This window comes from Salvelinus fontinalis, unplaced genomic scaffold, assembly GCF_029448725.1.
Source record: "Salvelinus fontinalis isolate EN_2023a unplaced genomic scaffold, ASM2944872v1 scaffold_0798, whole genome shotgun sequence".
NCBI lineage: Eukaryota > Metazoa > Chordata > Actinopteri > Salmoniformes > Salmonidae > Salvelinus > Salvelinus fontinalis.
Window position 1 is genome coordinate 35,549 of NW_026601007.1, and position 14,406 is coordinate 49,954.

The following is a 14,406-nucleotide window of genomic DNA, read 5'->3' on the forward strand; positions in this document are numbered from 1 at the left end:
AATCTTGCTAAAATTACAATTCTGAACTGCCACTTTGTGGTGTTCTGCCTCAGATCCTTGCTAAAATTACAATTCTGAATTGCCACTTTGTGGTGTTCTGCCTCAGAACCTTGCTAAAATTACAATTCTGAACTGCCACTTTGCAGTGTTCTAACTCAGAACCTTGCTAAAATTACAATTCTGAACTGCCACTTTGTGGTGTTCTGCCTCAGAATCTTGCTAAAATTACAATTCTGAACTGCCACTTTGTGGTGTTCTGCCTCAGAACCTTGCTAAAATTACAATTCTGAACTGCCACTTTGTGGTGTTCTGCCTCAGAACCTTGCTAAAATTACAATTCTGAACTGCCACTTTGCAGTGTTCTGCCTCAGAACCTTGCTAAAATTACAATTCTGAACTGCCACTTTGTGGTGTTCTGCCTCAGAATCTTGCTAAAATTACAATTCTGAACTGCCACTTTGCAGTATTCTGCCTCAGAACCTTGCTAAAATTACGATTCTGAACTGCCACTTTGCAGTGTTCTGCCTCAGAACCTTGCTAAAATTACAATTCTGAACTGCCACTTTGCAGTGTTCTGCCTCAGAACCTTGCTAAAATTACGATTCTGAGCTGCCACTTTGTGGTGTTCTGCCTCAGAACCTTGCTAAAATTACAATTCTGTACTGCCACTTTGTGGTGTTCTGCCTCAGAACCTTGCTAAAATTACAATTCTGAACTGCCACTTTGTGGTGTTCTGCCTCAGAACCTTGCTAAAATTACAATTCTGAACTGCCACTTTGTAGTGTTCTGCCTCAGAACCTTGCTAAAATTACGATTCTGAACTGCCACTTTGTAGTGTTTTGCCTCAGAACCTTGCTAAAATTACGATTCTGAACTGCCACTTTGCAGTGTTCTGCCTCAGAACCTTGCTAAAATTACAATTCTGAACTGCCACTTTGTGGTGTTCTGCCTCAGAACCTTGCTAAAATTACAATTCTGAACTGCCACTGTGGTGTTCTGCCTCAGAACCTTGCTAAAATTACGATTCTGAACTGCCACTTTGCAGTGTTCTGCCTCAGAACCTTGCTAAAATTACGATTCTGAACTGCCACTTTGCGGTGTTCTGCCTCAGAATCTTGCTAAAATTACAATTCTGAACTGCCACTTTGTGGTGTTCTGCCTCAGATCCTTGCTAAAATTACAATTCTGAATTGCCACTTTGTGGTGTTCTGCCTCAGAACCTTGCTAAAATTACAATTCTGAACTGCCACTTTGCAGTGTTCTAACTCAGAACCTTGCTAAAATTACAATTCTGAACTGCCACTTTGTGGTGTTCTGCCTCAGAATCTTGCTAAAATTACAATTCTGAACTGCCACTTTGTGGTGTTCTGCCTCAGAACCTTGCTAAAATTACAATTCTGAACTGCCACTTTGTGGTGTTCTGCCTCAGAACCTTGCTAAAATTACAATTCTGAACTGCCACTTTGCAGTGTTCTGCCTCAGAACCTTGCTAAAATTACAATTCTGAACTGCCACTTTGTGGTGTTCTGCCTCAGAACCTTGCTAAAATTACAATTCTGAACTGCCACTTTGCAGTGTTCTGCCTCAGAACCTTGCTAAAATTACAATTCTGAACTGCCACTTTGCAGTGTTCTGCCTCAGAACCTTGCTAAAATTACAATTCTGAACTGCCACTGTGGTGTTCTGCCTCAGAACCTTGCTAAAATTACAATTCTGAACTGCCACTTTGTGGTGTTTTGCCTCAGAATCTTGCTAAAATTACAATTCTGAACTGCCACTTTGTGGTGTTCTGCCTCAGAACCTTGCTAAAATTACAATTCTGAACTGCCACTGTGGTGTTCTGCCTCAGAACCTTGCTAAAATTACAATTCTGAACTGCCACTTTGCGGTGTTCTGCCTCAGAACCTTGCTAAAATTACAATTCTGAACTGCCACTTTGCAGTGTTCTGCCTCAGAACCTTGCTAAAATTACAATTCTGAACTGCCACTTTGTGGTGTTCTGCGTCAGAACCTTGCTAAAATTACAATTCTGAACTGCCACTTTGCAGTGTTCTGCCTCAGAACCTTGCTAAAATTACAATTCTGAACTGCCACTTTGCAGTGTTCTGCCTCAGAACCTTGCTAAAATTACGATTCTGAACTGCCACTGCAGTGTTCTGCCTCAGAACCTTGCTAAAATTACAATTCTGAACTGCCACTGTGGTGTTCTGCCTCAGAACCTTGCTAAAATTACAATTCTGAACTGCCACTTTGCAGTGTTCTGCCTCAGAACCTTGCTAAAATTACAATTCTGAACTGCCACTTTGCAGTGTTCTGCCTCAGAACCTTGCTAAAATTACGATTCTGAACTGCCACTTTGCAGTGTTCTGCCTCAGAACCTTGCTAAAATTACAATTCTGAACTGCCACTTTGTGGTGTTCTGCCTCAGAACCTTGCTAAAATTACGATTCTGAACTGCCACTTTGTGGTGTTCTACGTCAGAACCTTGCTAAAATTACGATTCTGAACTGCCACTTTGCAGTGTTCTGCCTCAGAACCTTGCTAAAATTACAATTCTGAACTGCCACTTTGCAGTGTTCTGCCTCAGAACCTTGCTAAAATTACGATTCTGAACTGCCACTTTGCAGTGTTCTGCCTCAGAACCTTGCTAAAATTACAATTCTGAACTGCCACTTTGTGGTGTTCTGCCTCAGAACCTTGCTAAAATTACGATTCTGAACTGCCACTTTGTGGTGTTCTGCGTCAGAACCTTGCTAAAATTACGATTCTGAACTGCCACTGCAGTGTTCTGCCTCAGAACCTTGCTAAAATTACAATTCTGAACTGCCACTGTGGTGTTCTGCCTCAGAACCTTGCTAAAATTACAATTCTGAACTGCCACTTTGCAGTGTTCTGCCTCAGAACCTTGCTAAAATTACAATTCTGAACTGCCACTTTGCAGTGTTCTGCCTCAGAACCTTGCTAAAATTACGATTCTGAACTGCCACTTTGCAGTGTTCTGCCTCAGAACCTTGCTAAAATTACAATTCTGAACTGCCACTTTGTGGTGTTCTGCCTCAGAACCTTGCTAAAATTACGATTCTGAACTGCCACTTTGTGGTGTTCTACGTCAGAACCTTGCTAAAATTACGATTCTGAACTGCCACTTTGCAGTGTTCTGCCTCAGAACCTTGCTAAAATTACAATTCTGAACTGCCACTTTGCAGTGTTCTGCCTCAGAACCTTGCTAAAATTACGATTCTGAACTGCCACTTTGCAGTGTTCTGCCTCAGAACCTTGCTAAAATTACAATTCTGAACTGCCACTTTGTGGTGTTCTGCCTCAGAACCTTGCTAAAATTACGATTCTGAACTGCCACTTTGTGGTGTTCTGCGTCAGAACCTTGCTAAAATTACGATTCTGAACTGCCACTGTGGTGTTCTGCGTCAGAACCTTGCTAAAAAGCATTCCTTACAGGAGATTGGATGGTTTGATGACAACAACAATGCAGTGGGAGTTCTAACCACCAGATTGGCCACAGATGCATCTCTGGTTAAAGGGGTAAGCACAATGCTCTGATTTACACATTGAGAGAGCGATCAAAATGTATCACATCAATGTCAATTCAGAATCATTCTACTGTACAAATCTTTAAAAATGTCTACCTGTACATATGCTTCTATGTATTTACAGTTGCATTCTTTAGAGTTGCAATGTCTGATAATGGATGGAACCTACTTGTTTCCTCTCTCCTCACCACCAGGCGACTGGGTCTAGGTTGGGTCTGGCCACCAACACAGTCTGTGCTCTCACCATGGCCATTGTGGTGGCCTTCATCCACAGCTGGCAGCTCACCCTCGTCATCCTCGCCTGTGTGCCCTTCCTCATTGGAGCCAAAATCATTCAGAGGAGGGCCACGGCAGGCCACGCCTCCAAAGACCAGGGTGCCCTGGAGCAGTCTGGGAAGGTAAACATCAACTTTCTTTTGCAATTGGGTTTGCAAAATTCCGGTAATGTTCCCAAAATTCCCAGATTTTCCTGTAATCCCGGTTATAGGTTTTACGGAATCAGGAAAATCAGGGAAACCTTAAAACAGGATATCTGGATAACCAGGGAATTTCAGGAAGGTTACTGCTAGTATGCAACCCTAATTGCAATGCACTTTGGTACAGTGGGCTATATCAGTGTGTGTGATACCATGTGTTCAAATAAAACGTTAATATATCTTTATTAATATTTTGTAGATATCTACTGAGACCGTTGAAAACTTCAAGACAGTTGTTGGATTGACACGGGAGGACGTCTTCTTTCACAAGTTCATGGACAGTCTAGAAAGACCATACCAGTAAGAGTACAGTCATTCACTTTGTTATAGACTCAGCTTTTGGATTGTTTGACCTTATAACCTACAATCAAGTACTGATTACATTTCAATTGAATACATCAGGAACGGTTTGGTGAAGGCTCCCATCTACGGACTAACATTTGCCGTTGCCCAAGCAATCCCTTACATGGTCAAGGCTGCAATCTTCCGCTTTGGGTCCTGGCTTATTGCTCACTGCCACACAGAATATGAAAATGTTTTCCTGTGAGTATACATACTGGTACTGTCATGGTATCTGGTATCCTGGTATCCTCATCTAAAATGAATACATTGATACCAGGGTTGGGGTCAATTCCATTTCAATTCCTGTCAATACAGAAAGTACACTGAAATTCCAATTCCAGTTCTCTTTAATGCTTTTCAATGAGGAAACTGTGGAATTGAGTTTTGAATTGACTGAAATGGAATGTACCCCAACCCCGACTAGAAACCTTGGCTGCAACATTGTCACTATACGGTAATATAAAAATAATAATATAATTATAACATTAATTTGGTGGGTGCTTATATTTGTCCTATTCCACACATGTACACATGTGTATTAATGCACATGTGTGATTTGGAAGTGTGTTTTTTGCACATTCCAAATCTCCCTGAGACCCTCGTTGGGTCATGACCAGGGTCTGCCAATATAGTGGCAGTGATAGTACAACACTGTCCTTTTCTTTCGCAGTGTGTTTTCTGTGATCACATTTGCTGCCATGAACATAGGAGAATCAGCATCTTTTGCTCCTGACTTTGACAAAGCGAAAGCAGCTGCTGGGAGAATTCTTGGCTTGTTGGAGAAGAAACCAGAGATTGACATTTGCAGTGAGGAGGGAGAGAAGCCAGTGAGTGAGCTATAATGTGTCTTACTCCAATATAAACAAAAAAAACAATGATATCACATTGTGTTTTTTCTGGGACGATGATCTGGAACAAAAATGTTGTCTTTTCCAGACGGACTTTGTCGGGGACATTGAGTTCCGAGGGATCCACTTTGCGTACCCGACCCGTCAGAACGTGAGGGTTCTCCAGGGGTTGAGCGTGTCAGTGGGGCCTGGTCAGACCCTGGCCCTGGTCGGGGAGAGTGGCTGTGGGAAAAGCACCTCCATACAACTGCTGGAGCGCTTCTATAGCCCTGCTGAAGGACAAGTGGTGAGACCCAAAATAATCTCATAATACATGTCATATAAAGCACGCTTTTCAAAACCATTTCAAAGTGCTAAACCAGTATACTGGGAACTGGAATACAACAAATATAGTAAAACTGTTAGGCCACTTTTCAGCATTTTAATATGTAATATTTGTAACATTGGTGGATTATTAATTCCTTTGGTATTCCAAGATGTTACTTATTTTTAATCTGAACATTTTAAACATTCTAAACCTAAATCTGTGGTATCATTGTGGTGTCTCAGTTAACGAAGGAGTTGACCTAACTCTGTGGTATTATTGTGGTGTCTCAGTTAACAAAGGGGTTGACCTAACTCTGTGGTATTATTGTGGTGTCTCAGTTAGTGAAGGGGTTGACCTAACTCTGTGGTATTATTGTGGTGTCTCCGTTAACGAAAGGGTTGACCTAAATCTGTGGTATTATTGTGGTGTCTCAGTTAACGAAGGGGTTGACCTAAATCTGTGGTATTATTGTGGTGTCTCAGTTAGTGAAGGTGTTGGCCTAATTCTGTGGTATTATTGTGGTGTCTCAGTTAGTGAAGGGGTTGACCTAACTCTGTGGTATTATTGTGGTGTCTCAGTTAGTGAAGGTGTTGGCCTAATTCTGTGGTATTATTGTGGTGTCTCAGTTAGTGAAGGGGTTGACCTAACTCTGTGGTATTATTGTGGTGTCTCAGTTAGTGAAGGTGTTGGCCTAATTCTGTGGTATTATTGTGGTGTCTCAGTTAGTGAAGGGGTTGACCTAAATCTGTGGTATTATTGTGGTGTCTCAGTTAGTGAAGGGGTTGACCTAACTCTGTGGTATTATTGTGGTGTCTCAGTTAACGAAGGGGTTGACCTAACTCTGTGGTATTATTGTGGTGTCTCAGTTAGTGGATGGGTTGGATACTAAGACCCTGAACCTGTCGTGGCTGAGGTCTCAGCTGGGCCTGGTGTCCCAGGAGCCCATCCTGTTCGACTGCAGCATCTCAGAGAACATCCAGTACGGGGACAACAGCAGAGAGGTCTCCCAGGATGAGATAGAGGAGGCAGCCAAGAACGCCAACATCCATGACTTCATCATGGGCCTGCCAGAGGTATAGTAACAGTATAGTGAGGGAGATGGGAGGAGACATGATAGGCTGTAGCTGTAGGATGATATTTGAAGTTTTCTCAAAGGCGATCCAAAAAATGTCACTGGTGAGGTCACAGTAGAACGTAAACTACTGTCTCTCTACAGATATTCATATAGAATAGCTATTGACTAGCCCAAGACAGGCTGTTATGACTTTATATTTTAATTTATATTTTAAAAGTGTTCAATATAAACAAACACTATAAATTGTGTTGTTGTTTTGTCAGAAATACAATACCAGGGTTGGGGACAAGGGGACCCAGATGTCTGGAGGTCAGAAACAGAGGATAGCCATTGCCAGAGCTCTGGTCAGACAGCCTAAAGTACTGCTGCTGGATGAAGCCACTTCCGCCCTGGACACAGAGAGTGAGAAGGTAAGTCACATGGACATTGAGTGTCGGCCATCTCATTTTCTACCTATTAATTCATTAATGGCCTGGTCACACACAAAAGCTTATCTTCACACAGTATGTCCTCTCCCTCCTTCCCAAATAACCTGTCTCTCTGTTTCCTCCCTATCCCTCCCTCCCCCAGATTGTCCAACAGGCTTTAGACGCCGCCCGGCAGGGCCGCACCTGCATCGTGATCGCCCACCGCCTGTCTACCATCCAGAATGCAGACCAGATAGCGGTAATTCAGTATGGTCAGGTGACAGAGCAGGGTACACATACTGACCTCATGGCTAAAGGGGGGGCTTACTATGCCCTGGTCAACGCACAGGTCACCCACTAACTCATATTCAGATTGATGTTTTGCAGCGTATTTACTGTTCTGTTGAATGTTGTTTTGTGAGCTCTTTTCATTGAGCTGCACTTCTTAGCCAGGTCCCCCTTGAGAAAGAGGTCTCCTGTCCATAATGGGACTTCCTGGTTAAATAAAGGTTATATATAAAAATGTATAAAGAATAAGGAATCTATATGGATAATGGTATGGTAGCCATAACTCACTTTGAATGGACTGCTAAAATGATGTTGAATTGCATGATACAAACTGTCTCATTGTCAGTTGGTTTGATCACATGTAGGTGGTAAACTGAAATGTAGCCTATTGGGTTCCTGTGCTATTGGGTTCCTCACTGTATGACTCACTTTAGCGTAATGCTGGAGCATGGACATCAGCGTAAATAAGTCTTGATAAGCTGCCTGGAATGAAGGAACTGTTCTTGACCATGGCACCTTTCATTGTCTGAAGACAACAAGTACAGTATGTATTTCTATAAGGAAAACAGTAAGACACATTATCACAGTTAAATGACTGGATAAAAGCAGTGATTAGGAAAGGTTGTATACCTGTAAATATGAGAGGTTGATGTTCAGAAGACTGTTGTGTGTTATTGTATACTGTGATATTTTGATTATTTTAAACAGGGACACTATGCTCTAGAAGGCAAAGTATGCATTGAAGAATATCTATATATTTAAATTAGTACGCTATGTAAGGCTGTTACTTGTTTGTAAATATGCATTCAAATAAAACATTAGATCCCATAACATGTTATTTTTAACCTGATTCTAAAGTGACATAATGATTCATCTGTAATCTATTCATCTGTGGGGAATATGTCAATACATTTTCAAATAAACTTGGAACTCGTTCATTTTAAATGCGACTGAATAGGCTACTGAAGTCTGCAGAGGGCTGATGGACACAAGATGGCGCCCGTTGCCAATGAAACACGTTAGTGGGGTAATAGAACTTTCAAACGACTTCAATTCGATTGAGGCCTATTTCAAATGCCACTAAATGTAGCCTATCTCCAACCAAGGCTAACTTCGGTAAAAATGCCACTTGTTTTCCAACTGTAAAAGAAGATTTAAATAACACTAGGTGGCATAATTGTGTTAGGCCTATGCGAAATAAATTGTAGAAATGTATGACCACATCGTTTTAGGCTAGTGTTATGGAAATTATCTTATTTGGTTTACATGATAAAAAAATTGTGTAAAGGTAACATTTCTTATCTTGCACGCCGGCAACATTAATTGTATTTCAACCTCCCGAATTCAATCAGAAATAATAGTCTACAGCTCGCCGTAAGAGAATGATTTTTAAAAACACGTTAAAACATTTTTGTTGTCATCAAAATCTCATCTTAAAATAATAAAATCGCGATAGTTCCAGGCTTGGTGTTAAACGAGGTGGGCCTATTTCAAAAGGCCCAACATGAAGCGATGAACCAGTTATCCCTATCGTACATGCCCTTCTCAGTCAAGTCAACCTATAACATTTAGGAAGAAATGTATTATTCTTCGCCAATGTATTCACTTCGTTACATATGTGTTTTATTTATTAAGAGTTCTAAGAGTTTTATAAATGAACTTAGCCTACATTTGTAAGTAAGTTTCCCACAGCAAGTGAAACATGCACCGCTCCACTGTTTCCCAAATCCAGTAGCTGATTTGGTTCTGGGTGCCACTGCCGAGATTACTCAAATATATACTAAAGGCAGGCTATAGTTTTTTTAAAGCAATAAATATAATATATTCTTTCGTGGGAATAATTTTGTGGATCTAGAGTAGTTTTGCACCACGATAGTTTTGCACTACTGTAACGCTCGTCTTTCTCCTCATCTGAAGAGGAGCAAGGATCGGACCAATATGCAGCGTAGTTTAAAGACATAATCACGTTTATTTAAACGAAGACGAAAAAACACTTGAACAAACTACAAAATAACAAACGACGTGAACAGACCTGAACTTGAGAACAAAACACATGAACGCACGAACAGGATGGAACACACGAACGAACGAACGGAAGAAACGAACGAACGAACGAACGAAACAGTCCCGTGTGGTACAAACACTGACACAGGAAAAATCACCCACAAACAAACAGTGTGAACAGCCTACCTAAATATGGTTCTCAATCAGAGGAAACGTAAAACACCTGCCCCTGATTGAGAACCATATCAGGCTCGTTAACAACCCTAAACATAGAAAAAAATAACATAGACTGCCCACCCCAACTCACGCCCTGACCATACTAAACGAAGACAAAACAAAGGAAATAAGGTCAGGAACGTGACAACTACAATAAATATAATAAATATTATGATGGAAATTATTTGACGGAATTATTTGACAAAGTTTTTCCCCTCAACTTTTTCATCCGACTTTTGCCCATTTTATATTTGTTTATTTTTAAATAATGCTAGGAGCACGAGGACAGATGCAGTGCCTCGGTCTGACGCCATTAAAAGGTAATTTACCACCTTCACAAGTGCAGTCTCAGTGCTATGATGGGGGCTAAAACCAGACTGAAGCCTTTCGTATACATTGTTTGTCTTCAGGAAGGCAGTGAGTTGCTGCGCAACAGCTTTTTCAAAATTTTTTGAGAGGAATGGAAGATTCGATATAGGCCGATAGTTTTTTATATTTTCAAGTTTTTTTTTTTTCAAGAGATGCTTTATTACTGCCACTTTTAGTGAGTTTGGTACATATCCGGTGGATAGAGAGCCGTTTATTATGTTCAACATAGGAGGGCCAAGCACATGAAGCAGCCTTTTAAGTAGTTTAGTTGGAATAGGATCCAGTATGCAGCTTGAAGGTTTAGAGGCCATGATTATTTTCATCATTGTGTCAAGAGATATAGTACTAAAACACTTGAGTGTCTCTCTTGATCCTAGGTCCTGGCAGAGTTGTGCAGACTCAGGACAGCTGAGCTTAGGAGGAATACGCAGATTTAAATAGGAGTCTGTAATTTGCTTTCTAATGATCATGATCTTTTCCTCAAAGTTCATGAATTTATTACTGCTGAAGTGAAAGCCATTCTCACTTGGGGAATGCTGCTTTTTAGTTAGCTTTGCGACAGTATCAAAAATACATTTTGAATTGTTCTTATTTTCCTCAATTAAGTTGGAAAAATAGGATGATCGAGCAGCAGTGAGGGCTCTTCGATACTGCACGGTACTGTCTTTCCAAGCTAGTCGGAAGACTTCCAGTTTGGTGTGGCGCCATTTCCGTTCCAATTTTCTGGAAGCTTGCTTCAGAGCTCGAGTATTTTCTGTATACCAGGGAGCTAGCTTCTTATGACAAATGTTTTTAGTTTTTAGGGGTGCAACTGCATCTAAGGTCTGGCGCAAGGTTAAATTGAGTTCCTCAGTTAGGTGGTTAACTGATTTTTGTCCTCTGACGTCTTTGGGTAGGCAGAAGGAGTCTGGAAGGGCATCAAGGAATCTTTATGTTGTCTGAGAATTCATATCTTTTGATGCTCCTTGGTTGGGGTCTGAGCAGATTATTTGTTGCGATTGCAAACGTAATAAAATGGTGGTCCGATAGTCCAGGATTATGAGGAAAAACATTAAGATCTACCACATTTATTCCATGGGACAAAACTAGGTCCAGAGTATGACTGTGGCAGTAAGTAGGTCCAAAGACATGTTGGACAAAACCCACTGAGTTGATGATGGCTCCGAAAGCCTTTTGGAGTGGGTCTGTGGACTTTTCCATGTGAATATTTAAATCACCAAAAATGTGAATATTATCTGCTATGACTACAAGGTCCGATAGGAATTTAGGGAACTCAGTGAGGAATGCTGTATATGGCCCAGGAGGCCTGTAAACAGTAGCTATAAAAAGTGATTGAGTAGGCTGTACTTATGCACTTAATGCCACTTATGCACTTATGCCACTTAAGGCCACTTAATACATTATATTAAGTGGCATTGTTTAAAGTGGCTAGTGATACAATTATGTAAAAATGTATCACTAACCACTTTAAACAATGCCACTTAATATAATGTTTACATACCCTACATTACTCATCTCATATGTATATGTATATACTGTACTCTATATAATCTACTGCATCTTGCAATCTTTATGTAATACATGTATCACTAGCCACTTTAAACTATGCCACTTTATGTTTATATACCCTACATATACACTACATTACTCATCTCATATGTATGCCGTTCTGTACCATCACTCATTCATATATCTTTATGTACATATTCTTTATCCCTTTACACTTGTGTGTATAAGGTAGTAGTTGTGGAATTGTTAGGTTAGATTACTTGTTGGTTGTTACTGCATTGTCGGAACTAGAAGCACAAGCATTTCGCTACACTCGCATTAACATCTGCTAACCATGTGTATGTGACAAATAAATTTTATTTTATTTTTGCATAGATTTCATGACTAGAAGCTCAAAAGACGAAAAGGTATTTTTTTTTTGTAAATTGAAATTTGCTATCGTAAATGTTAGCAACACCTCTGCCTTTGCGGGATGCACGGGGGATATAGTCACTAGTGTAAACAGAAGGTGAGGCCTCATTTAACACAGTAAATTCATCAGGCTTAAGCCATGTTTCAGTCAGGCAAATCACATCAAGATTATGATCAGTGATTAGTTCAGTGACTATAACTGCCTTTGAAGTGAGGGATCTAACATTAAGTAGGCCTATTTTGAGATGTGAGGTATCACGATCTCTTTCAATAATGGCAGGAATGGAGGAGGTCTTTATCCTAGTGAGATTGCTAAGACGAACACCGCCATGTTTAGTTTTGCCCAACCTAGGTCGAGGCACAGACACAGTCTCAATGGGGATAGCTGAGCTAACTACACTGACTGTGCTAGTGGCAGACTCCACTAAGCTGGCAGGCTGGCTAACAGCCTGCTGCCTGGCCTGCACCCTATTTCATTGTGGAGCTAGAGGAGTTAGAGCCCTGTCTATGTTGGTAGATAAGATGAGAGCACCCTTCCAGCTAGGAAGGAGTCCGTCACTCCTCAGCAGGCCAGGCTTAGTCCCAGAAAGAGGGCCAATTATCTACAAATTCTATCTTTTGGGAGGGGCAGAAAACAGTTTTCAACCAGCGATTGAGTTGTGAAACTCTGCTGTAGAGCTGGCCCCCGGGATGGGTTCAGTAATGCCAGGGCCACTTTGCTTCATCAGCACCGACCAGTATCCAAGAATGTCAAGCCAGACGTGCTGGCACGCCGCTATAGCCCCGCCACTACACCCCCAGAAGCCAAGACTATTCTCCCATGCTCCAACATCTTTAGCCCTCTGCTGTTCATCTTCTGTTGCCGCGTACCCTATGTATACCTCCTACTTTTCAAATATCTACAGTTAAACTCATGTCTCACAGCCCTTTGTCGTCTGTTTCTGAGCCTCATCTCTGAGTTCCAACGCCGGAACCTCGGTCAACCAGGTATGCTCCCAGGTAGGACGCCAGGTGGCGCCCTTAGGTGGGGGGGTACTGTCACGCCCAGATCTGTTTCACCTGTCTTTGTGTTTGTCTCCACCCTCCTCCACGTGTCGCCCATCTTTCCCATTATCCCCTGTGTATTTATACCTGTGTTCTCTGTTTGTCTGTTGCCAGTTTGTTTTGTTCGTAGAACCTACCAGCATTTGTTTCCCTGTTCCTGCCTGTTTCTTGCTCCTGTTTTGTCTTTCCCTGTTTTTGACCCCTGTCTGCCCTGACCCTGAGACTGCCTGCCGTTCTGGACCCTTACACCCTCTCTGGATTATTGACCACTGTCTGCCCTGACCCTGAGACTGCCTGCCGTTCTGGACCCTTACACCCTCTCTGGATTATTGACCCCTGTCTGCCCTGACCCTGAGACTGCCTGCCGTTCTGGACCCTTACACCCTCTCTGTATTATTGACCCTTGCCTGCCTTGCCCTGTCGTTTGCCTGCCCCTGTTTAAGGAATAAACTTTTGTTTATTCAACACTGTCTGCATCTGGGTCATACCTTAAACGTGATAAGTCTCTTCTATTTGGTGTCTTTTAGTATTGGATTCTTTGCAGGATGTCACGACTTCCACCGAAGGGGGCTCCTCTCCCTGTTTGGGTGGCGCTCGGCGGTCGTCGTCACCGGTCTACTAGCTGGTCAAGCCTTCGTAGACAAGATTTTTAGGGACCCGCACGGGCAGGGTGTGGTGGTTTATATCGATGACATTCTGATTTATTCCGCCTGATTTATTACTTGTGCGACTGTTGGAGCATGACCTGGACGTCAAGGCTGAGAAATGTGTGTTCTCCAAACAAGCCGTCTCTTTCCTGGGGTATCGCATTTCCACATCTGGTGTGGTGATGGAGTGTGACCGGGTTGCAGCCGTGCGTAATTGGCCGACTCCGACCACGGTATAGGAGGTGCAGCAGGTCTTAGTGTTTGCCACTACCGGAGGTTTATCCGGGGTTTTGGCCAGGTGGCTGCTCCCATTACCTCACTGCTGAAGGGGGGGTCGGTGCGTTTGCGGTGGTCAATGGAGGCGGGCAGAGCATTTAGTCGTCTGAAGGCGCTGTTTACCGATGCTCCCGTATTGGCGCATCCGGACCCATCTTTGGTATTCATGGTGGAGGTGGACGCGTCCGGGGCTGGGGTTGGAGCCGTGCTATCACAGCGCTCGGGCACGCCACCGAAGCTTCGCCCCTGCGCTTTTTTTCGAGGAAGCTCTGTCTGGTAGAGCGAAACTATGACGTGGGGGACCGGGAGTTGCTGGCTGTGATAAAAGCTCTGAAGGTGCGGAGACATTGGCTTGAGGGGGCTAAACACCCTTTTCTCATCTGGACTGACCACCGTAATCTGGAGTACATCCAGGCAGCGAGGAGACTGAATCCTCGCCAGGCAAGGTGGGCCATGTTTTTCACCAGATTTCAGTTCACCATCTCTTATAGACCAGGTTCCCTTAACACGAAGGCCGACGCGCTGTCCCGTCTCCATGATACCGAGGAGCGGTCCACCGATCCTACTCCCATACTTCCGGCCTCATGTCTGGTGGCACTGGTGGTATGGGAGGTGGACGCGGACATCAAGCGGGCGTCA

General features: G+C 42.7%; 1 protein-coding gene across 1 annotated transcript in view; it reads left to right on the forward strand.

The window, feature by feature from the left end:
• The window catches only part of LOC129847362 (ATP-dependent translocase ABCB1-like), a 32,969-nt gene extending 24,833 nt beyond the window's left edge, over window positions 1–8,136 (forward strand). The window contains exons 17-25 of the mRNA XM_055915133.1: window positions 3,430–3,540; window positions 3,743–3,946; window positions 4,224–4,324; window positions 4,427–4,567; window positions 5,037–5,193; window positions 5,303–5,500; window positions 6,388–6,594; window positions 6,860–7,006; window positions 7,167–8,136. Of these exons, the coding sequence (XP_055771108.1) occupies window positions 3,430–3,540; window positions 3,743–3,946; window positions 4,224–4,324; window positions 4,427–4,567; window positions 5,037–5,193; window positions 5,303–5,500; window positions 6,388–6,594; window positions 6,860–7,006; window positions 7,167–7,364 (1,464 nt within the window). The 3' untranslated portion in view covers window positions 7,365–8,136. The remainder of the gene's footprint in view (window positions 1–3,429; window positions 3,541–3,742; window positions 3,947–4,223; window positions 4,325–4,426; window positions 4,568–5,036; window positions 5,194–5,302; window positions 5,501–6,387; window positions 6,595–6,859; window positions 7,007–7,166) is intronic.
• Window positions 8,137–14,406: the final 6,270 nt, after the last annotated feature.